Source organism: Camelus bactrianus, chromosome 14, assembly GCF_048773025.1.
Source record: "Camelus bactrianus isolate YW-2024 breed Bactrian camel chromosome 14, ASM4877302v1, whole genome shotgun sequence".
Classification (NCBI taxonomy): domain Eukaryota; kingdom Metazoa; phylum Chordata; class Mammalia; order Artiodactyla; family Camelidae; genus Camelus; species Camelus bactrianus.
Window position 1 is genome coordinate 61,723,802 of NC_133552.1, and position 25,777 is coordinate 61,749,578.

At 37.9% G+C, this 25,777-nt stretch overlaps 1 protein-coding gene across 2 annotated transcripts in view; it reads left to right on the forward strand.

Annotated features, from left to right (window-relative positions):
• The window catches only part of CLYBL (citramalyl-CoA lyase), a 205,527-nt gene that overhangs the window by 166,517 nt on the left and 13,233 nt on the right, over positions 1 to 25,777 (forward strand). For both annotated transcript variants that reach the window (XM_074378471.1, XM_074378472.1), the window contains exons 3-7: positions 4,033 to 4,221; positions 8,142 to 8,243; positions 9,945 to 10,038; positions 11,357 to 11,524; positions 16,197 to 16,321. In XM_074378471.1, the coding sequence (XP_074234572.1) occupies positions 4,033 to 4,221; positions 8,142 to 8,243; positions 9,945 to 10,038; positions 11,357 to 11,524; positions 16,197 to 16,321 (678 nt within the window). The remainder of the gene's footprint in view (positions 1 to 4,032; positions 4,222 to 8,141; positions 8,244 to 9,944; positions 10,039 to 11,356; positions 11,525 to 16,196; positions 16,322 to 25,777) is intronic.

A 25,777-nucleotide genomic window follows, 5' to 3' on the forward strand; every position in this document is an offset into this window, starting at 1 on the left:
GTTGCATCCAGGGTCGTCTTTGCAATTTCCTCTGAAAACAACTGTATATTAACATACAAAGTTTGGGGGGCGGGGGTGGAGGAAGAGAAAGGTGTTAATTCAGATATTATGAAACTGTAATAATGCTATTATTTAAGGCACTTATTTGGGTATGTTTATACTTTGTAGTTTCATAAATAAGCCCAAGGGGCTCCTCCTGGTTGTCACAATCCTCCTTGAATCTCGTGTCCTGTCTGTCTCTTCCTATCCGACAGTAGAATTGATGCTGCTCTAATCCCTGGAAGTTTGGAACTAATGAACTGACTGCTGAGCTGCCGCCACGGAGCTTGGTCCCAAACTATACTGTACTTCACACTCGATTTATTCTCCAGATGGCGAGACTGTGCCGCCCCGCCGCGAGGGACCACCTCTTCCAGTGGAGTGTAAAAGCGGACGGATGTTGTTTTCTTTGCAGATTTGATCATTCTGAGCTAGAAACTTGTGAGGATGATTAGTTATTAGCTTTAATGGGTGCCAATTGAACCAACTGCACGCATATTTTCTCCTTTAATTTCGGAGTCTGCAGGTCTTGGTGATGGTTGATTTATCCGCTTTCTTACGTCAGCAGAGCGTGTCCCTTCCCCAGGTGATAAGAACCCCATCTCTGAAATCATAGCACGCCTTGGTTCCTGGCCCAGACAGAGTCACATAATACGGTGGCTTATGTATAAGGACAAGTTTATTAGCCACTGGTCCACTGCACTGAGCCGCCCATGGCACGAAATATCGATTGAATGTGGGAACTTTGGTAACACCACCATTTAAACCAGGGCCTGGGAAGATTCCAATTCGTGCCAACTTTCTTTGTGACCTCTGCAAAACCCGCCTCTGGAATCAAACATTAGAACACACGATGGTATTTAGTCTCCGCAAAAAATCTAATGTAACTGTCGATGAAGCTCTTTAATTTCATTGTTCCCTCTTTCAGGTTGTCAGATCTTAGGAGGACAAGTTCATTCTGTACTGAGAAATGCTTACCAAGGCCATCCTGTAGTGTTAATGCGTCTAGAATGCAGTTTCTCTAAACCTCATTTTAAACAACCCATTTTGCGACCAGAATGTAAGAGACCCCCCCCCCCCAAAAAGAGTCGTTTTTCAGTGGCCTCTTTTTGCTTTCATTTCCTTTTCCTTCTTTCTCCAGGGATTACTTACCTCCCAATAATCTCAGCAGATCACCTGGGTAGCCCTTCTGAGAAGGTGGTGTCTGCCAGGCTGAGTCTCACTAATCCCCCTAATGAGATGGAAATTGGAGGGATGGTCAGGACCAAACAGCAGCCAGAGAAAAAGAGATTGAAAGAGTGAAGGGAGTGAGGTGATGGAGATGAGAGCGATGTAAGAGAGACGGTAGCAAGAAATAAGGTACGTGTTAGAGAGAGGGAGACAGAACAGCATGAACAGAATTTCTTTCTTCTCACAACTGGTGGACTGTGGCTCTCTCTAGCTGAACACTCAGAACTAAACTTAATTGTTCTTAGAAACTGCCTTCCTCTCACCCAACAGATGGTATGGGTGTGTGTGCTAGCACAGTAACATATTTCACCATTAAAATATCAAAAAGAAAAAAAAAATCAACATTCTTGTTGGTTGGTGTAAATTCAGTGAAGTTGTTGGATATTTGGGGAGACAGAGCAGAGGGATGCACACTTGGTTTGTGTAAATTGCCACAAGCAACAGCCTGTTAGTAAGAGTGTTGTATGGCAATATACTTCCAAAGCCGTCATCTTTTTTTGGAAAGGTACAGAATGATGAAGTGGAAAGAGCTTGGTTTTAATTCTGAGCCAGAAAGAGAAAAAAAAAAAGTCTAATAAAATGCTGAGTATTCACTGCTCATTATTATAACATTAAAAGTACTAATCAGATTATGCCTGAAGTTGGAATGGGGTCCTTCATTTGCAGCCAATTTCACAAGGGCTAAATTTTACTAAGTAAACCAGAATGTGCTGAAACCATGGTAATCTGACTTCAGATAAAAATCACAAACAGGTTTAGAACATGAGCTTTGAACAAACAGTCCCCTCCAAATCCAAGTGAAACAGCAAAACAGCTTAGAGGTCAGATTTTGTTTGACACCAACATTAACAGTTTAGGAAGTTGATGTTGCCAGGGATCCTGTGTCCTTGAGCGCACATGCAGATTAAACTGCAGGGTGGAAATGATGGTTCAAATAACTCAAGTTTTAAAATGTACTTCCTCCTAAACGATCTAGTTAGTTCCCTTCCGTTTTCCATTCACTTTGTCCCAGTAGACCCCTTTACAAGCCCGACCTGCTCTTGAAAGCGACCCTGGAAGTCGCAACATTTCCAAGGTGGAGCCATCCCGAGTTTGTGGCTGTGCTTCACTACACGGAGCATAGCGCATCCTAGGTTCTCTGAGGCCGTGGATCTAAATTTACATAGGAAGCATCCTTGGAATCATGCTATTGAGCTGGCTTCTGCTCTTCACCTTCCGGATTTTCCTATTTAGTGATCATAGCAAGAGGGCATGATAGAGCAAGTGGATGCGTTTTATCGCAGTGGAACGGCCCACAGCACGGTGTAGGACCAAGCCACTGGCTGCTGCATCCTCCCTCCGTTGAGCTAGTGTGAGCCCTCTCTTGCTGTTGTCTAAGCCTGGCCTAATTATTGGCAGTCAGAACTCAGTGAGTTAGGATTCCGCAGAGCTGTCTTAAACTGCTCCTACACTGGTACTCTGCTTCCATCTGACCTGACAGCTCTAAGCTGGTTTCCTCACACCGTCTAACTCAGACCACATTTGGAGGCCTTCCCTGCTTCCACCCGGTCATAGACCTACATCCGTCTGGTTTAAATCTACTGTCCTGGCTCGTCTCCTTGATTGGACTTAGTCTCAATATTGGCTTAAATGATTCTTTTTCCTCCCTGCTTTGGTTTGCTATTTTCCTAAGTAAGTATTGCTGTTCAAATGGCTGTACATTGTTAGGACTTTTTTTTTTTTTTTCCAAACCACTTCATCAGCAGTGAGAAGCTTTAAAGTTTTATTAGTATCATAAAAACCCTTCCCAAATGAAACTACTTTTGATAAGTGTTCATTCTGACAATGAGAATTTGTTGAGGGCTATTGGCAAGTTGGAGGAATTTGTTTTTGAAACTGAAATTGGCAGGAAGTAATGACCCCAAGCGCTTTCTTTCTCCCAATTCCAGCCCCCCGCCCCCTCAGTGCACTCCCCGCTCCCCACCCCCTGCCCTACCTTCATCCCCAGCTCAGAGCCAATAAATTACATGTTTGGTTTCATACAGTTTCTCTGGGGATAATTCAAATACTAAAGCAGACTTTCAGCATTTCAGCTTTTCTTAACTGTGGAGCAAAGACTGTCAAATCAAAGAAAAAAATGTATTTGTCTACCACTTTATGAAGGGATTTCTTGGTGGTATTATTGCCTTCCATCTGAATAAGTCAGAGCTTTGTTGTAGTGTGGAGTGTCATTTCCTGTGAGCGCATTCTTAATTGAATGTCAAGATTCAACTCAGTTGCAAAAAGAATTTTTTAAGTGAATAAAAAAGCAAGAAGCATGTGGAAAGAGAAAAACAAATCCTTGTATTTTTTCCCTAATGTGAATATGCTGGCAGTCAAGACCACCATTATCCGTATGTTATCTGGTTTCCTGTATTTATTAAATGAGAAAATAAAGGTAAAGCACTTGGCACCATGTCTGGTGCTTAGTAAATGCTCAGTAAATGTCACCTATTCTTTATTTTACCCTTTCAATTAGGAAGTAATGCTAATGACCGAGATTCACCAACATGCATTATAGTGGTGTTCATCTCACTGTCGTCACCTTGAATCAAGTCTAGAAATCAATTACTTGCCCATCAGATTGGATGACTCATTTCAAATGCCACTCATTTGGTGGACATAATAGATACAGTAATGGTGCTCAGACTCTGAATCCACAGAGCAGTTTCATGGATGGTTTGATTGTGTTTTCTATCAATGATAAAAAAAAACTTAGGAGATATGTTTTATCTACACTTATAGAATGAAGCTCGATTGAGAATAGTAAAAACTCTCGAAGACTTTGATCTGGGCGCAACTGAAAAATGTGTGAGAATCAACTCAGTGTCCAGTGGTCTGGCCGAAAAAGATCTGGAGGCCCTCCTGCAGTCCCGGGTCCTGCCTTCCAGCCTCATGCTCCCGAAGGTGGAAGGTCCTGAAGAAATCCAGTGGGTGAGTAGCTCGTGCTTTGCTTTCATTAAAGACTTGGGGATGGCTAAGAAGGAGTAGCAGAAACAAAGGCTTTGGATGCTGCAGGTTTTGAAAATGCATACACAGAGCAGAGAGGAAGGGAACTGAGCAAAAGAAGTGGGCCCCAAAGAACATTTCCTTCACACAAGGAGAACCTGGTGTTGCCCTCAGTGTTCAGTGGAACAGCTCTTTACTGAAATGATGCTTCTGTTGCCCAAACAGATCTGTGGTTTAGACAGAACAGCCTCCTCCAGAGCAACCTCTGGAAACCAGCTTACCCGAGACTACACTGGCCAGGCCCTAACCCTCCACCTGGAAGAGCAGCGATGTGCTTGGCTCTTAAGCAGATTCATTTGAAGTCATCACAGACAGCAAAAACGCATTAGCCACAAAGGGAAAAATGAACCTAGAAGAGGAGAGGAAAAGGTCACTCCTTAGGGCAACTAGAGGAAGAGACAGGAAGCTTTTAACTAGTGGTTTTAATTAGCGCAGGTATTATTTCCTGAACAGTTTTCTAGTTCGTCCTTTTTAAATTGCTGACAGGTGTGTTTGTTTCATGACAGACTTTTCAGCCAATAAAACCCTGGCATGTCAAATTACTTAAGAAAACTTTGAAATGGGCCTAATTCTACTATGATTATTTTAATTGTTAAAGGGGGGTTGTGGACCCGACGGGAGGCTAGGTTTTATTTAGGGGTTACTATGATTCTGCAGATCTCGGCTGAATAAAATACAGTTCCATTGTGCCACTCCAGGGCAGGGGGCCCAGGACACCCAGGTGCTGGAAGGCTGGGAAAGGTGGTGATTTTGATGCCACATCTGGGGTGATGTCTAAGGCTGTGGCTTCAACTGAAGTGATACACTGAGTACTAGTTGTGGTACCCAAGGAAACTGCTCACTTTTTTCATGCATGTAGATATGTTAGATCTGTGCTCTCCAGTGCCTGGCTTCCTAACACATTTGGCTACTGAGCACTTGAGATGTGGCAAGTCCAAATTGAGATGTGTTGTAAGTGTAAGATACACATGGAGCTTCGAAGACTTCATAGCACCTCCACCCCTAAAAAAAGGATGTAAATTATCTCCACAATTTTTATGTTGGTTACATGCTGAAATGATAATATTTCAGATCTATTGGGTTAAATAAACCTATTATTAAAATTGAATTCACCTGTTTCATCTTACTCCTTTTAATGTAGCTACTAGAAAGTTTAGAATTACATATGGAGCAGCCAGTATTTTTCTGTTGGACAGCTCCGCGTTGGCGTCTTCTTAAAGACCAGAGTTCAAGGGCCCTTATTTACTTTCTAAACTGGAGTTCTCCTCATCAAGGTCGCCCCTCAGAAGCTGGGAGATCCTGGTGATAGTAGGTTAATGTCCTCAAGGGTTCCTGCCCCGTTCGAATGTGTCTTCAGTTGATTGAACTGGAATCTGAAGTCACTGTTCCCTTTTGGTTTCATAGCTAATGCCTATTTATCACCGTTATTACCCCTCATTTAAGAGGGGAGGACTCACCCCAGCCTTCAGCTACGGCTTCTGTTCGCTGTTTTAAATCCTTGGATGTGAGGAACGTACCGAAATCTAAATAGGATTTCTAGTTAACAGAAGTCTTTGGGGCTGTTTATTTTTTCCTCTCCGTTTGTATTTATGTGAAGCATAAAACCCAGGGCCTGATGCACAACTGAAAGAGTGGCTTCCTTGTTTTCTTTTGTGTGAGAATCTCTTGCTGGCCGTTTGTCGCTAGTGTGGGTTCTTGTTTGACTGGCACGGCTTATTGGACTATAACAAGCGTGACTCTGCCTCCTTTGTCGTGGGACAATTCTCCCACAAATCCCGAACAGGGTGCATTCTTCCAACACACTATTGGGTGTGCACTGGAATTGAAAGAATTGCTGAGCCCTGCTACTTCATCTCCTCCCCAATCTCTTTGTGATTTTCCCCCTTCTTTTCCTCCCCCCGCCCCCCCCAGTCCCCTCCACCTCGCTGAAATGAACACTTTACCAGGCCGGAAACATTTAATTGTCTCCTTTTGAAAAAATTAATTGAAACTTCTCCACTAGTTACCTTTTGTGTAGTACTTAGTGCAATTTTTTAAGAAAGAAGGGGAGGAGGAGAAGGAGGATGGGCTAGAATATTTAATTTTTAAATACCCCTGTTGGCTTAAAAACAAAAGGCATCAGAGACTTTTCTCACTAGGAACAGGATAGATGTTGTAAAGGGTTTACCTAGTTTTCAACTTTACAGGTTTTCTGGTTATAACTATTATCACAAAGAATGGGGCAAGTAATGTTGCAAATTTTTTTTTTTTAATGAGAAAAAAAATTCCTCCACTGCATAGGTAACACTAACCAAAACCACTAATATTTTACTACCCATTTTCTAGCTTAAATATGACATAAATTATGTTTTATTTTCATTTTCATGGAGTGCTATACATTTTGTCCCCTTAAATTGTAGCCTTCTCTTCATTCTTGCTATTTTGGTTGAGTTATTCCTTCCCTTGCAAAGTTACTAAGGAGGTGATGGTGATGGTGTCGGAGTAAGGGAGGGGGCAGTGGGAGCAACTGGGAATAATTCTTCATTACTGAAAGCTGTGATTTATTTTAGCCTAATTGTAAAGTTACTGCAAATTGCTCAAAAGCTTTTTAAAGATCCCAGTGATTAGATTTTTGTGGGGAGGGGGCTGCACAGGCAAGGAGGGGGCAGCTAAAAGGGGAAATAACACCTCTAATCCTGCTTCTGGTAAATAGGCTGCCAGCTTTTAAAATGAGTTTCCTTTCTATTAGTCAGAATATTATGCTAAGCCTTAAGCATTAGTTTTTTTATGTTGCCATAGCAGCCCTATTCCTGCAGGGTGGTGACCTGCGATGATTACAGTACAAAGCTTATAGGGTCTTGAAACCCCCTTTGAAGATGAAAAGTCTTTGATGGTTTATATTTATGCAAATCTCTTAGATATGATTTACCCAACTGAGACTGAATGGAGAGATGATTAAAATTCCCTTTTCCTTTGATATCCATTAATGGCTGAATATTCCTTAAATTTAAAATGGATATATATGTTTTCATCTTTATTTACAAAATTATCTTTATCATACCTGTGTGTGTGTGTGTGTTTTATCTCCCCACATCTTATTAGATCTAGATAGACATAATAGATTTACAATTTAGAGTGTGGTGGGGTTTTTTTTTCCCCCTTTGAAAGGGGTGGGGGGAGATCTGTGCAAGAGCTTTTGTATGTTTCCAGATGATAGATTTTGGAATTTGGGCTACCCCACTGGCAGCACAGAGCTAGCTGTGAACTGGTCTCATGGAAAAAATTGGCGAGCTTTGGTCTTCAAAGAATTAAACTTCCTTTTTAAGGTCTTCCTAGGTAAGCTAAAAAATTACGAAGAAAAACCTCTGAACAAAGGGTAGTGTTGCTATAATGAATAATATGGATTCCACGTAGAGGGCTGCTGCACAGTTACACTGATGTCCGTGCTGGGTCCGAAACAAAAACAGAATGGCAGGTAGAGCAAGCCTGCGTTGTTTCAGAGGCCTGCCACTGGCACTGGACCAAGTGATGGCGAGAGGGCTTAAGGAAGTCTGTTTCCAAGGAAAACATTTAAACTGGAGAGTCTCTCCTTCCACCTCTAAGTCCTAGGCCTCAAATTGCTCCCTCAGGAAAAAAAAATTACAGTGGTTGGTGTTTTGCTATTTAGCTTGGTGGGAACTTTGTTACCTTTTTTCTTTGGTCTTTCCTCGTTTTCTTTTTTTTTTTTTTTTTAATTCTTTTGTGTGGACGAAAGGGTCTGGGATATTACTTCCTCAGGTCAAAGACTTCAATACTACTTCTGTGTCTACAGTTCAGTGATTGTACATCTTCCCCCCACTAATCACCTATGACACTTTTTATTTTAGTTTTCAGACAAGTTTTCGTTCTACTTGAAAGGCCGAAAACTTGAACAACCTATGAATTTAATCCCTTTTGTGGAAACTGCTATGGGTTTGCTCAATTTTAAGGTAAGAAAACCATAATGTGGCTAATAGGTTAGTATTTTATTTATTACCTAAAGTGAAATTTTGTTTTCAATTTTAACATCTTAAAATATTTTTCTAGAAAGATTTATAAGCAAAGTAAACCTTGGGCACCATTTGTTATCTATAATAATCCAAAACCATGTTGTGAGCATCTTAGAAAACAAAGAAATTGGCTAAATAGCAAGGAAAAACTTCCCAGTCCTAAATATTTAAATGAAATAGTCCTAGTAATAATTTTAATTAAATAATCATTGTGTAAATTCTTGCTGTGAGTTATTACATTTATAGAATAAATATACATGAAAATTTGTCACTCTTATGAATTAACTTTCAGTTATTCTCTTGTAACAATTGCCTTTTATTGGGAAATTTTCAGGCCTCTTTGTAGCGACATAATGTCTAATAGATAAGGTTACTATTTTTGAGTTAGTATACACAATAATTTGTAGTATGTTATTGCAACTTGCCACATTAGAACATAAAATGTTTCCTAAGATACATTCAGGAGGATTAGCTGAGCCAAGCATTTTCACTGTTATATGGTTGCATTAAACTATTTGCCTTAAGTTCTTAGCTAGCTTGTTTTTCCAATTTATCAGTGGTCATTTAAATTGTTTTCCAAAACAGCATGCCTCATATTCTACCTGAGCTGTAAACATCACTGTAGCGCCCCATCTCAAAGGGCAGGAGAGAAGAAATCCCTAAAACAAAAACAGAGAAAGATAGTTGAACTGTGCTGAAGAGAGAGTACATGGGCAAACGCTCCGAGAGGAAACTTTAAGACCCACTGGACCGTGCAGGAGGGGCAGAGTGCAAATGTTTGGGGGGCTGCTTCAGGCCTCATGATCAGCATGTTTATACCACTAACCACAAATTCTTCCAGCCTGCCCCAGAACTCCAAGAATATAATCAAGGCATATTTCTTAGATGCAACTAGATTCATACAGTAATTTCATTTTAAGTGCTGATTCGCCATTCTATTCCGTAACATACTTAGAAGCACTTACCGCCCCCGAAATTAAACAACAGTATCCTCACCGGTTCCTCATGTCTTCCCCACCCACATATATTAGCATGCTGAATCTCCACCTTTGTAGAGTCACAGTCATGTCTAAGATGGCTGTTATTCATCTTTATTTTCACATAGAAATGTCCTAGGTGCTTATTAATACGTCTTAGCTGACTTGTTGCATTTTTATTTTCCCCTCTGGAGTAGTTGATTTTTGTATTGTATGCCTTTAATCCTGAGACCAGTTACTAAGAAATCTTGATCCCAGTGCAAATAATTGAATTAGTCTGATTTAAAAATTCTTTCATTTTCTCCTGTGGTTTTATGTATATTATTGGAGGGTCTCTGAAAGCAAAACCAAATTTTCGAAAAATAGAAATAACTTATAGTACAGTCAGAATGAGTTAACTTGAAGGTTTCTCTAGTGATCAGATTGTAACTATATTAATAATGAAACTATATGTAATTCATTAAGCAAAACAAATAGATGCAACATACTTATCTTGGACAAGATTCAATACCTATCAAAAGGGGTGAATTGGGGTGCATTTTTAAGACTGCTTTCAGCCAGACTGTGTTAAGAGTTGCAGCTTTCTGTGACTGAAGCGTACCGTGCTGCTTCTCTCTGATGCGTGCGTTTCTGTGAGATCTGGCTCTGTTCTGCTCTTTTACAGGCAGTGTGTGAAGAAGCACTAAAGACCGGGCCTCCAGTGGGTCTTTTTCTAGATGCAGTCGTTTTTGGAGGAGAAGACTTTCGAGCCAGCATAGGTGTCAAAGACACGTTTCTCTTCTCATTCTGTGTATATGTTTCTTCTTTGCCCCTTCAAGAATGGACGTTTACATGACAGTGTATATTTGCCAACCAGGACAGTGGTTTTTCAGCTGAATGGGCAACACTTCCTGATAATTTAGGGCCCCTCATAACTGTCTTGCTTCCAGAAGACTATGTCATCACTTCTGTTCATGTATAAAATAACTAATAAAAAGCCTGTTGTAGCCCCAGACATGTTCAGGTATATACAATGTAGACTTTGTTCATAATAACTGCATTATGTGAACAGCCTCTCTGTTGCTTAAATATTTTGTTTGCCCATTGGTCTGAGGGCTGTCCAGGGTTCTAACACAAACTTAAGGCAATTTCACATTGCTTTAATGAATTATTTTCTACAGTAAATGTAGTATGTAAATATTATTTAAAACAGGTATTAAATTCCCCATAAAATGTATTTCAGACCGCCTTTATTATTAAATATTTATTGAGATAGTATGCTTGTTTTCACTGATCTTCCCCATCCCTGGGGCACTATGTCTTTGGTCTGGGCCCATGTATAACTAGAGGCTGCTGAGTGCATCTAGAAAAGAGGCCAAGGCCACAAAGCGTTTTCAGGACCACAGCCCCAGTGACCTGAATACAGGAGCTTTCCCTGAGCAGTGTCATGGTCCAAATATAAATAGTGACACTCTCGCCCTCCCTGCCCCCGGGGGAAAAAGGAACATATTTTAATACCAGTCTTTCCAGGAGACTTGTGTATCCAACAGCACAGGGGACACTCTCTGCTTCTCTCAAAATGAGTGTCGTTTCGCTTCCCCATGTTCTCCGTCCACACTGAAGCTGCAGTATCTGGCTCAGAACCTCAGTTATGACACAGTATTGCAACCACAGCACATGAATTCTGTGCTCAGTGAGGGAAGTTAACTATTTCCGTGCACAGCTGTTTGACCACCTTTTTTGATGCTATCTTTGAACTGACACTTTCTGAGCGATGGCAAGAAGGAAGAAATATACCAGGAGTCTTTTGTGACCTGTCATGTCATTTGTATCTGTCTCCTGAGATGGGGGAGGGGCCTTTTCTTAATGCACGTGCACGTAATTGTACAGAAAGATGCCTTGTATGATCAAGAGACACATGAGATTTAACTCTGTCTCCACATATCCCTCTCTTCATTTATATCTGAGTCATCATTTCGCTGGGGAGCAGTCCACAGGAAGAGACAGATGTCTTTACAAACTGAGTTTTTATAATAAATGTTTAGGTCCAGTTTCCAAAGTTAACATCTCCTTTCTCTGTCAACATTCCATTTTCAGGTGCAACAAGTAGTAAGGAAACCCAAGATATTCTCTACGCCCGACAAAAGATTATTGTTGTAGCCAAGGCCTTCGGTCTACAGGCCATAGATCTGGTTTTCATCGACTTCCGGGATGGAGAGGGGCTTCTCAGGCAGTCGAGAGAAGGAGCTGCAATGGGATTTACCGGTATGATTCTTGATGATGTCTTAGATGATAATCTTAGTATTTAGATTAAGCAAACATTCCAGAAAAATAGAAATTTAACCAGGAACTGGTGTATCTAATGTAGCCAGGTCTCATACACTTATTTCACTGTTTGAAACATGAAAAAGTTATTCATAACAAGAACCTGCCAACCAAATTGTCATGTCTGTCTTTTGCTCCACAAGTCAAAAAACAAAGCACTTATGGAAAGGTGTAGCTCAAGTGGTAGACTGCATGCTTAGCATGCATAAGGTCCTGGGTTCAATCCCCAGCACCTCTTCTAAAAATTAAATCTAATTATCTCCCCCCCCAAAATAAATTAAAGTTTTTTTTTAAAAGCTGAAGTTTATATACATTTTTTTTAAAAAAGCACTTGTTTTAGTTTCTCCTAATATTACTTACCAGTTTTTTTCTGTCCCCTTAAGTATTTATTTTGTTGAAATTTTTGCTGACACGTGGGGAGGGATGAGGCCATTATAGAAGTGTTTTTGAGTGAACTCAAGACGTGAACTATAAGAATATAATGGGTAATAAAAAATTCCTCAGATACTCAAAATATTAATTTATTTCTGAAAAAAATTTTGGTGATATCTTTTTTAAAAGTCATAACTAGTTTTTTATTCTTCTGCCACTTCAAGCCCCTCCTTACTCTCCCACCTCCCAGTAAGTGTCTGTGCACCTGGCGACACCTACGGGCATTGGCTACCACTAAGATCAGCGGGTCCCTGGAAATCTGGTCCTGGAGCACAGGCTCATATCTGTTGATTGGTGTGCCTGATCACTCAGATACCCAGCAGCCCAGGGAGCAACCGAAAATTGTATTTTTGCAACAGAAATCTATTTTTTGAAAAACTACACTAGGATTCTATACTCAAACATGTCTGCAGTTTCTCACACACACACACACACAAACCGTAAGCTCTTTTATTCTTATTTGTTCTTCTCCAGCAAGTCCTAAGAATGTCATGATCAGAAATACACCTGAAAAATAAGGAAAAGAGACAAGCATCCATGCTATTCCTTTTGTAAATATTTTTGAAATGTGTTCTGTTAGAGGTTACTGATGTTAGAGTGACCTTCAATGGAAAAGATACCTTAATAGATGATGTTTGAAGTCAAAGTGAAACTGAGAGACTAAAGGAAGAATTTTAGTGTTATATTAGAATTAAAGCTCTGACCTTTGTGTTTGTGTTTTTAACATAGAGAGTTAAAATAAAATGTGATTCCTCAAATTTGTTAAATAAATAAATAAATAAATATGATCTCTATTAGAACTATTTCTCAATCATCTGAACTATTAATCCTCCCTACATTTAATAGTGACTGAGAAAGAAAGAGTCCCTCTACTGAATCCCTGGCATTGTCCTTGTCTCTGTGGCCTGTGACACCTGCCTCCTTCCAATGACCCATTAGGATGTGGCCCAAATGGAAAAGTTGGAGAAAAACTCCGTGAAATCTATCTAATAGACTCTGATGTTGTTGGTCTGAAAATGTGGCACTGGCTGCCAAGCAGCCAGATGTTGCTCTGAAATGGGCACTAATACAATAAAAAATAGAAAACGCTGGATTGATGGGGGCCTCTCTCACCATCACTCAGGATAACCTGGGTGTCCTCTGCCTCCTCTGGGGCAAATGTTTGCTCCAGAACTTATAAGGGAGTTTGAGAGTTTCTCCAAGAGACAGGACTGAATTAAATTGGTCCCTAATGCAATCGTAGAAGACAAGTTATTTCAAATCAAATTTAAATTTCTAGACTGTGCCTAACTCAGCATGAGGAGCTTATGGACTTGGCACTATTGTTTCTCAACAACAGGGAGTATTAAGTCACCAAAAAAAAAAAAAAAAAAAAATGGAAGCTGGAGGGAGGAAGAGAGAATGAAGAACACAGAGGGTACAGTGCCCATTATGTATTCAAGTGAACAAATCAGTAAAGTAGGAAGCTAAACTTTGTAGCCATTTTGCAATTTTTAGAAAGTAGGTCTTTGTTGTCCCAATTGTATTTCTACATACCAATAAAAGGTAATTAATCTGATAATAAGGTATGAGATTATTTGTAGTATTTTTAAACAATAAATACTTTAATGAGTATTTTAGGCCACTCATAATCTGCTTGTCCTAATTATTTGTCATTTAATTGCCATATTTTTGGCTTTGTACAAGAAAGGAGGTAATGAAGGAAAGAAGGGAGAAAGGAAAGGAGAGATACATACCCTACCCTAGTTCTTTGGTTGAAAGTTTTAAAATTCAATGGAGTATTATGTTATCCATAACACTGATAAGGATCTGTGCTATAAGAATTTTCTGTATTTTTAAAAATTAGATTTTTTTAACAAGTTGTAGGTTTTTGAAAGTTAGCCATGCATCAAACAGCAGGTTATAGTTTCTTTTCTGTAGTCATTGTTTCACTGAGCCACAGTTCATGTAGATTGATTTTAAACCAATGCATTGGCTGTGTAAGTGACTATTAACTTTAGGAATTATTTTTATAAAAAGAAACCCAAAATAAATCTTGGGATAAAGCTTTAACAGCTGACTTAGTCATCACAGTTATTCCAGTACTACATGCTGAGAAGAAAGATTATAAATACGAAGCACTATGGGTTTTCTTCTTTTTTGCAGTCTTTTGTAGAAGACAAAAATGACACCATCATACAGTTACCTAAAAGACTTGACAGGTATTGATTTAAAGCACGATATATCAAGTGGTACTGTAAAAAGGATTTCATGGTCATAAATTTTAATGTCTTCAATTTTGCACCCTCTCAGTAACTTGTCAATAACAACTCTTCTGTATAAAATATTTGCTTCGTTCCCACATAGCATTAAAATCTGATGTTCAGTTGTTGGGATATATAAGATTCAAAGGAGATAACTTCACATATGGAGGTTCATAAATTTCTAAAACCTAACATATATCTTAAAATTAGCCTCATTACCAAAATATGGGTACTTGAAAGCCATCATTAATTTCACAGCATTGTAAATAGTTTAGTTTTGCTTCTCAATTTATAGTGTCTGTACCAAGAAGTTCCCATGAAACCTGGCTTTTTACACATCAGTGTAAATTATGTACATAAATTATAAAATTCAGGACTAACAATTAGTACAAAATGACTACCATAACTGACATCCTTTATTAATAATACTGTAACAACTATTAGATTACTTAGATATAATTTCAGTGTCTATTATTGAAAAAAAACTCTCATTTGTCATCACTGATGTTATTTTTTTCCCAGAAATTATTCCTCAAATAACTTAAAGCATCTTTATTTATACAGGATTTTAATGTTTTATTAGTATGCTAACAGATAAGAATAAAATAGCAATGTGAGGATGTTTTAATTATGCCACTATAAAGAAAAGATATTATATTTATTCACTTAAACTCTTTTTCATAAAATACTAAAAAAATTTTAGAAACATTATTCTTTTTTCTATTTTGACAGAATAATGACAGTAACAGGAATGGATCTTTTATAATATATCACAGATATAATTTGTACTGGCTAAATGTTAAAACAGCTATTTCAGAAGCAAAGCAAACTGATATACCAACAAATATACTTAGCAGAGTAAATTACCATGAAGAATACATTCATTTTTAAAGAACCAAGTATGTCCATAATTTTATCATGTAATAAAATATAATATCATCATTATAACATTAAATTATGTTTGCATTTTATTAATGGCCTTATTAGATTCCACTCTTCCTTGATTTTTAAATTATTTTTTTAATGACTGCATGATTTCATAGAATCCTGTGACTCTTATCTTGTATAATGCTTTTACTTAAGATCCTTAAATACAGCTTTTTTAAAGTTATTACTACAGAAATAAGATTTCTTCTGGGGTGTCTAAGAATCTGTATAGGGAGAAATATCTAATCTTCATTCCATAAGCAAAAAGGGAAAATTTGGGGTGGTTTTTTTGATAGAGAAACTTTCTGTAATTTTTTTATTTAAATATTTTTAAATGAGTAATCTAGAGACCACAGTGTTCAAATCTGCCTTCCACTTTACTATGGTAAATAAAATTTTTTTCATTGAAATCCAACTTTCTGTTAATGGTTAGGAGGGATACACTATATTAATCTGAAAGAAAGAAAATTAAATATATTCTTGTTATACACTATTTGATTTTAATATGGGTGTAATGTCTGCTTCTGTAAGCTTTATGGACACCAACAGACCACTTTTAAAGGAAATTATTGAAGGTGGAATAATGGTACAAAATAAGCAAGAGAGACCTTACACAATTTGAAAGAATTAACATGTAATTTTTTTCTACTTTAATTCAAAATAATCACCCTAATTTGCAGACATTAGCCTTTAAAGTTCCAGCCAAAGCAGTTACTCAACGGGCTGCCTGGTGAATCCACCTGTAACTAAAAATGAGAGATTATCTACACTAAGGTGGCATTTCTATAGGATCGGAAACACAATTACTCCCATTGTTGGGTTTGTTCTTATGTGGTATTCTGGAAAAGCCTGCCCAATTGCTGTTATTTTCTTTTTTAAAAGTTCTAAAAAATAATTAGTTATTTTACATACAGTCTTGTGAGGCATTCAGTAGCCTGGCATGGTTGAGACATTTTGTTTGAACATCTGTTTGTTATTTTGTGTTTCCGGTGTTATTAATCTTCTTGTAGGTAAGCAGGTGATCCACCCTAACCAAATTGCAGTGGTCCAGGAGCAGTTTTCTCCTTCCCCTGAAAAAATTAAGTGGGCTGAAGAACTGATTGCCGCCTTTAAAGAACGTCAACAATTAGGAAAGGTAAATGTTTTGTTAATGCCTTGGGTGAAACTGGTGTTTAAAATACTGTGGGGAAGAATGAAAAATATCTATGTATATTTGAGTGGTTTTAAAAAAACTCATAGTATTTTGGGGAGAAGTTTGTATGTGGGGTTAGGAGGAATAATATTCATCAGTGAGTAATTCACTTAAGGTGAATTTGCCCTTCCATATTCCTAAATATTTCACTAACTGGCTCTCAAGTTTCTCATTTTATTCTTTTCATAAACTATATTAGCAGCCTTTGGGAAAATAGAAGTCTGTTTAGTTTTACTCTGTAGACCCTGATGCAGCATTCATATGAAAATAATTTTAGATCAAAATGAGAGCAAGTTGTAATGAAATAAACACAGTTTGATCAAATGGTTCTTGCAGAGAGAAGAAATAAATTTCAAGTTATTTTAATTTGGGAGGAAAAAGTATAAAAATCTCCTCCGGTTTAGTCATTTAAGAGTGGGAGGTTGTATATGTGTTAGTACCAATTTCTGGACCTGAGATTTGGATAGAATGGAAAGCAAATTAACACTGGAGTATGGTTGTTCCTAATTTAGTGCATCATTGAGCCTCGCGTTTCCTGCTCTGTGGGTTTCTGCTATGTAAATATTGCAGTGGTGATGCACAATCTGTCTCCACTTTGTGCCAGTAACACTTAAATTAGGTGTCGCCTGAAGGAAGATTTTATGCTAGTTGCAGCATTGTCAGTTAATTATCTTAAAGGTTATTTGCAATAATACTGTTTGCCTCTTTTTAAGAGGATGGGGGGAAAGTTACATTTATAAATCTATCCCAGAGGTTATATCTAAACTCAGCATTGTTGCTTACAATAAGGAGTGAAGTTTTAATACCTGTAATGCAGAAGTCCTTGGGGGAGAAAAAAATGTTGAAACATTAAGTTTCTAAATGTTAAACAGTCCTCCCTCCAAAAAAAAAAAAAAAAGAACAAAACTGGTTTTCAGTGGTGAACCACTGACATCAATGTGAGAAGTGTGGCTTACACTTTCCCCTGGCAGTAAAAAACACCTAAAAATCCCAGGACTTTTGGAAGTGGGTAGCAATATTAAATGGGTCACTCCCTCCCTCTCATTACCTGCCTTCAACTCCAACCGTGCACGCATGCTCACCCTCACACATTTGCAGGCCCATCTTTGCACAAACTTGAACTTAAAATCGAAAGGCAGAATATGTGACATTGGAAACACCCCTTTTGGACTTACACCAATTTCAGGATAAATAGCATCCTTTCATTTCAAATCAGTAGTGACTATCCAAAAAAAAACTGCAGTTCATAAAAATTTTTTTCAGTTGACATTCTGTTTTATGTCCATTTCTATGTCTTGACCCCAAAATCCAGATCCTGCATGAATAAACAGACATTTATCTAGAGAGAAAGCCATGTACTTTTACACTTACACATGCAAATAACTCTGTCCACTCCTCTGTACCACATGCTTGCCTGTGCACACACTCACTAAATGTTCTATACCTCTGTGTGTACGTTATGCTAGCTGAGGATACGCATGTGATAAATACTTCCTACTGAACTAAACTGAAGCAGGATGGGACCATCAGAACAGCAGACCGAGTAGAGTTCCATTCTGGGCCAGTACTGCCTCCATTAGCTGTCTACACTGGGTTTCACATTGGATAAAATCAAAGGATGCCACTGGCATCATAAGCAGGTTGGGGTATGGAAGAGGTTACCCTAAGTTTCAGTAGCCAGCAAACAAAATTCGAACTAGAAGCATAGTCTTTTACTGTCATTTAAGTTCTTGAATGAGGGAAAACAGCACTTTTCCGTTGTATCTCGAAAGTATTATTCCCAGGGAAAATTGCTCTAAAGTGTCCTTGCCTTTGATGATGGCAACTTAAATGTTAAATTCTGAACTGGTTTTTTTTTTTTTTAAATAAGAAAAACCCTCTTGTTGGGCATAAGCTTTCACAACAATGTGGAAGAACAGCTTTTCTTAACACAGAACCATAGAAATTAGAGCAGAAGGGAGACTATTAGGTCATTTCTTCCCTGCCCCGTTCGTGTAGGTTTGTTTCCTACAGCAAATTCTCCTGGTGCTTTGTCCAGCAAGGTTTAAATGATTCAAGTAATGGGGCTTCCAGTGGGGACATATGGTTATTTTATCCAGTTCGCATGTTTCTTTCACTCTGCCTATAAATTGGCTGGTCACAAAAATTGGGTCTGCAGGTAGGTGACTCTGGGTCTTGAGGGGTCTTGGGGTTTAAATAATGTAGGTTCTGTTTGTAAAGATTTAGTATAAATAGGTTGCTCAGTTGTATAAAGTATTGCCTCCAACAAACATCTAATCTGTTTTATTTTAAATGTGAATCACTGATGAAAACATAAACCCTCGGATACTTTGTCCAAAGCACAGGTGACTTTCTCAATGATGGGAAACTGATGGTTTGTGTCCTAGTGAGATAATACTTATAAATTTCTCAAAGACCTTTTCTCCCCCTCTGATGAAAATTTCATGCAAGTGATGCTTTTAAGTAGAAATGACCTAAGAAGGCAAAATTATGTATCCTTGCTTTTCTCTACTTCCTGCTCCCATCTTAAATTATATTCTGCCCTAAGACAAAAAGGTATAGCTGAAGTTCACAGTTAATGCTGGGTCACTTGTATTTTCTATAGTAGTAATAATAATTATTATTATTATTCAAAAATAAAAGTTCTGCCTTTTTTCTGTCCCCTCCAAATAACAAAATTCATGAGAATATGCGGATCACGAGTAGATAAATTATTGGGGTTCAGTATTTAGTATCACAGGAAATTGTTTTGTCTTGTATTAATTAGTAGTTCTAAGGAAATAAAGTTTGATGCCCTTAGTCTAATGTTGGGTGAAAATTACTTTACATTTTAAAATGATAACCTGCTCATATAATCTGTCACTGTTTGGCAGGCAATGATATTTGTGACTGCTTTGCTTCAAGAAACCAGTTTTTCTCAGGCTAAAGAATTTTATCTGGTACAGAAATGCCCACAATAAGAAATTAGGGCTACAGATTGATATTAGGGCCTCATTAAAATCTGTTAGAAAAAAATTAAACATTCTACATTCTCTATGCTCCTATTTTAATTCCCATAAGGTAATATATTTCTAATTTAACTGACATCAGTTGTTAGGTATATATCTGCAATATTAATCAAACTTGATTCCTTCTTCCATCCTTCCAGAAAAATATATTTTGAGATATAACCTGCATGTCATTAATTATTTTAGCTTTAAATTGTTTGGTAAGATACTTTAGCCAGGATAAATCACTTCCATATGATTTGTTTTAAATTTGTAAAGGGTTTTCTTAAAAGCTAATTTCATTTTTGATTTCATTTTTTTCATAATAATGGTGATTCTGATATTTGAAAATTTTCCATTTAGAACTGAATTTAGTATTGCTCATTTTAAAATATGATTTTAACAGTTCTTTTTTTAATCAACTAAGAGGGGTATACAATATGAAAATTAGATAATTGAAATGAAACCATCTCAAGCAAATAATTAGTTAATATTAGTTGATATCAACAGAAACTATAATTTGTATATAAATAAATATATAACACATACTATGTATACATTGATATAGGTATGATAACTGTATTTTTTCAAGTCTATACTATAAACTCAGTGCCAGATGCATTACCTTTTGGGCAAAAATGACAGCTAAAGGAAATAGGTGCTTTTTTAAAATGGTTGATAATCCCAGGAAATACTAATTTAAGAATTTACCATTTTTTCTCAAATAGAGGCTCTAACAGAAAAATATGAAAGAATAGTAAAATATATTACAAGTGGCAACATGCACATTATATGAGCTGGATTTTTAAAGGTACTTTGCTGGAATATTCATATTTCTGCAATGTCTGGCTACAGCTATGTCTTGGCTTTGTTTTCAGCATTCCAGGCACTCTATTTTATTCATATTAAATCTGTAAATACTTTATTTGGTTGTAGAAAGATTTTACTTAACTTCTTCAATATATTTTGTTCATTATAGCTTCACAAACTGGTTAAAAACCAAGGAAGGGAAAGCGTCCACCTTTAAAATCCAGGTTCAGATAGTAATTACAAAGGTCAAAAACGCAGTCACTGCTGGCGTAACAGCTGTAAACAACACACAACCAAAGCATTCTGACGCCACTCAAGTGAGAGCAATAGTGCAGATTAACATGTTACATTAATAAGCAAGTCCTCTACAGGAATATAAATTGGGAACTTACATCTTAATAAAGAAAGAAAAAAGGAAGTAAAAAGTTTTTTACTCATGTAAGTCTTTTCATCTAGAAAACTACAGAGAATAATAGCCCCTCTCCAATATTGAAAGCAAATTATTTTCACAGGTATGTGATTGTGGCTCACACACATTTTCGTTTGTGTTTCCAAATGCAGGGATTTACAAAAGAAATACTGTTTGGTCCAGATGGCCTTCTAGAAGGCTCCCCTAGAGAACTCAGAAGTCTTTCTAGCCAAAAATATTGTTTCCACTTATTCAAGTGCCAGAAATCCCACTGCCACTCTTTCACGCAGATCAAATAAACCATCGAAAGATTTGGTTGTTGTCTTTGTCACAGGAAAGGGTTGATTCCACTAATAGACAACAGTGTCCCCTCCCACACTCATGCATCCCACCACCCACAGCCTTGCCCCTTTATTTTTGTAAGCAGAAATACTAAAATCAAAACCGAATGATTGTCAGTGAAAATGAAAGATAAAGGGACATCTATCTACTTTTGAGATGCTTAGTTCTTGCATTCTCCCTTTATGTTCTTGTTCATTAAAAATTTTTAGAACTATAGGCCTTAATTTTGACTTTAAAAAGTCAAATTCTTAGAAAAGTTGAGTCAGCCAATGATGATTTTAAGGTTGGTTTGATCAATAACAAATTGCAGATTCCTAAACATTTAGAGCAAGGCAGTATAATTTTAGTGTTGATGGTATCTTATTTCACATAGTTTTAGTGGCAAGTGGCTAGTTTAGTATTAGAGAAGAGATTTCATATGTAGGTTAAATCTGAGAATTTTAAAAATTGTTTGCTTCTTTAATTTATAACATTTTAAGTATATTTTAATCAAAGTTCTATTCTGATTTATATTTTTCAATTTTTTTTTGCTCAATTTCAGTTTAAAAAATGTAATTCTGTTAGTTGGATGAAATCTCAGAAATGTTCTAGTTACATTCCTTCAGTTTACAACTTAAAAAAATACACTGAGACCCAACAAGAGTTTGGAAGTTACTCAAGGTCACTCACAGCCAAGATGGAGATAGACCCCAACCAGAATTCAGAGCTCACTTTGTAAAGAAAGATATGAACATAGTTAGTTGCAATGTGGTTTCATTTCGGTCACAAGAATCTCCATGCTAATGACCAAAAAAAAAAAAAAAAAAAAAAAAACTAGGTAGAGCCTTGAAATTATTCAAACAAAAATGTGAATTTGTTTAGTTCAGATTAGTATCTTTTTCTTATTAATATACTTTTTTTTTTTTTTAGCATGAGCAGAAACTGACAAGGAAGGAAAGAGCACAGAGTATCCTTGTACCTTCCCAACCTTCCAAGCTATTATTCCCCATGTCACTCCCTCCTTCTCAGTTCTGTCCTGTGCTTGTCCACCATACTGCCCCAGAAAGACTTCTTGGCTCTGATCACTGCAAACCCCATTCTGCTTTATTAGTAATTCAGTCTCCCAAGGTAGGTTGGAAACTCTCAGAGCCGGAGTGGGAGCCTTTGCCACAGAGGCCATATCTGGCTCCGAGCTCGGTTTCATCTCACTCAAAGGAAGCTTCCTGAAGTCCTGTTCTCAGTTACACCGGTGGTTGCACAAAAACACAATGCCTTTCAGTGCCTTTAATAGCAAGAGCCAAATAAGGGCCATGAAAGAATGGTTTTACTCTTTGGACATCTTCCTCCCTCTTTTTCTCTTCCGGTATTTCTCTGTCTTAGGAGGTGTGGGTCTGCATGTGTGTTCCTTCCCCATTCTCCTTTCCATGGATTCTTTTCTGTTTCCTCTTTTTCTTTACATCTCTCTTCCTTTCTCACCACATCATCTCCACACCCCACCACTATCCCTTGCCTTCTGTCCTTTAGCTGATTATAATGGAGAAGTTCAGAACATTCTAATTTTTCTCTGGTACTTATTAAAGAATTTTGTAATTCTTTTTTATATTAAAAGCAGGCAAATTCAGTTTTACTTTACTGAAAAAAATCAAGAGTTTCTAGAATTCTTTATTCGTTCCATTTTAGGTTAGTGGACCTCCATAAAAAAAAAAAAAGTGGGAGAATTTCTCACTCTCCATCACATATCTCCCTGCAGCATCTTGGACGGAAATAGGTACACAGGGTACATTTAGTAAATACTATTTAACTACCTAGTTTCTAAATTTCTGACAGTGCTAAAAAGAAATTATTCGTTTTACTTTTGAACAATATATATGCTACTGGCCTTTTGTTCCCTTCTAGAATAGTTGAAAGAAAAAAATTTCACCAATTATTTCATCAATTGTTGTTCATCAGTTGTATCTTAGTAAATGTTTTAAAGTTTAAAGTGCCTTCATTTAGATGTATTTTCCAAAGAAAGAATTAGCCGATAGCTTATAAAATAGAAGTTTACCATTATTGATCTTAGCTGTTAAGCTGCTATAAAATGGCCTTCATTCTCTGCTGTTCTCATAAGCAGTATCAGCTTAAATTTGACATAAAGCGTTCTAAATTAGATACAGATTTTACACATTTATCTCGGTGTTAAAAATAAAATATTTTCAAATAAGATTTCCAGTCTCAAAAAAATCTGAGCGTGAGGTGATAGTTGCAGAATTCCATGTAATTAGTAAAGTCAACGAATTATATACATTTAACAATGGGTGAATGTTATGGTATGAAAATTATACATCAGTAAAGCTATTTAAAAACAGAAAATTAAGCACAATGTCTAATTTGCTAGCAAATGTGGAAACTCTGTTGGATTACAATATGCTTCTCAATCCAATTGTTTCACCTCAGTAGGTAGCTAGCTTCCTGTTTGGCATACTTGGCCTGATTTTTCCAGATTTCCTTATCAAAAGATAGTTAAAATAAAAACTTGTCTATTCCTGTCTGGTTATTTTGCCTGAATATTTCAAAAGGTGAATCTTGTTGCCTACATTTAGTGGGCTCTGAGAAGAATTTTAAAAACAGAAGGCACCTTTGGTTTCCTCTATCCGTTTGTGAAGTAAGGATGGCTCTGGTCCACTGAGACCCTCCATCTGGGCAAGTAGACATCTCAGGACTGGTCACATATTAAGATAATTGACCCAAACATTCACCTCAGCTCTCCTCCCTACTGTTCAGCCACCTCCACCTTCCCTGCCAAATTCATCTTCCAAACCTTCCACTGCTCCTTCTTTGCTCCTCTGGCTTCCTAAAACTGTTGGTAAGGTCCCAGATTAATCCTCCTAGTGTCTAACAGGTTCTATTTTCTGTGTAGAGCTAAAGCTAAATGACTGCATGCTTCCTTCTTAAAAAGCAGAATGTTAATGATGTCTCTTCATTTTACACCCACTCACTTTCCACATTCCAAAGAACTTCCTCCTTTTCACTAACTCATCTGGCCATTTGTCTTTGCTTATACTCTTCCTGCTCACCGTCTGCTAAAAACTATCCTGTTTCACAACTGCCTCCAGCGTAAGCCATGCTCCTAACTTCAGGCTACCTGCATGTGATTAGCATCTCCTCCAGCTGATATTCTGAGTTTTTTAATTCTTTTAAATGTATTTGTCTTCAAATACTGATGCTGTGTCATATATACATAGCACCTGAGACTTACTTCTTAAAGGGACGATTCAGTCTGTGATTTACAAGGGTTTATTTAGAGGGGACAGACAGCTTTAGGTGTGAATCAGCCTCTGCTCATTACATCTTCACGAATGCTGATGTTTCGCAGACCCCTTAAAGCTTCTCTGGAATCCTAGAATCCTGTTGTAATCCAAACGCTCTGCTTCTCACTGGCCCTTTCTGTGATAGCAGCCATGCGGCATTGGTCGTGGTGGTGCTGGTAACAGCCATCAGATAGAGGTGATCACCCTGGTAATGGTAGTGGCAGCAGCCTCGCTGGGGACATGGTCACAGCAGTGGTGACAGTAATGGTAGTGCTGGTAGCAGTTGTAGCTCCCATGCACTGAGAGCCTGTTACGTGACATACGTTATTTTACTTAATCCTTACAAACAACTCTACAAGGGTGGTATTGTCATCCCCATTTTACAGATGAAGACACTGAGGCTTGGAAAAGTAACGCTCTTTGTCCTGGATCACACACAGCCAGGCAAAGGCAGAGCCTAGATTCAAATTCAAGTCGAGCTGACCCGAAAGCCCATATCCCTAACCGCTGCATGAAAGTGCCTCAAGCGGGAGAACCCAGAGAAGCAAGCCCCTTTCTCTCTGTGCATCTTTGTGCACCGTTTGTTTTGGCCGCAAGCGCCTGAATTTGATCTCAGAATGTGCTCGTCCCAGGGAGTTGCCTGTTTCTGTTCGGTGGAAAGTCACAGGGAGCCACTTGGACAGATGATCCCCACATCCTGCCAAGCAGCACGGACCTGGCAGGTGTGACTGCACTGGGGGCACGCCGGGCCCTCCATCGCATTCTCCGTGTGTGCTTCTGTGCTCTCGTTTAAAGCCAGAAAGCTACAGAGGAAAGTGGGAATGGGAGGGGCAAAGAGGGAGCTTCTCCAGGCTTTCCCACCTTCCAGAACTTGGAAAATCAGTATGACAGGCTGCCTAGGATGCAGAATCCCCAGCACCCGACACCCCTCTGAGGCAGCAGCCCAGCTTGTCACTGCATTCCCCAATCGGGCACAAACCCCCTTCACATACTCCAACTGTTAAATTCTTATGAATCATTTAAAGGGCTTCCCCATCAAAAGCCGTGGAATGTCACCTGTCAGAATTTCAGTGCTAGCAGTCACGACAGATGAGCCCAATGTAGATTTTTGTCCGTGTTGCATGAATTCAGTTGAACTTTTAGAAATTTCAAATAGAGATACATTAGCATCTGTAAATTCTCTGGCCAGAGGAGTAAATGACTGTTGAATTTTAATTCAAAGTATTATTAAAACACCTATCAAGTTATCACTACAATTTAGTGTTAGGAAAACATGTTTCTATTTCCCAAGTCCTCGGTAATATTCTTTTACTCTCAATGGCAGTTTTTTAAATGTTTATTCGTAAAACAAAGGGTTACTGATATTCAGAAGCTCATACAAGGATCAAATGTCACCTCCTTTAATCCTTCTTACAAATGCTTTGGGTTTTTTAAGGACTTAAAATGTCATTCACATAATTATTACTGAATTTTTTTCTCACTGAAAATATCTTTTGGTATTTCTGCCATAATAATAATTATAGTAAGAGCTTTCAGGTGGATACTCAGGATGGAAGCACGTTATATTTCAGTTGTTTCCAAG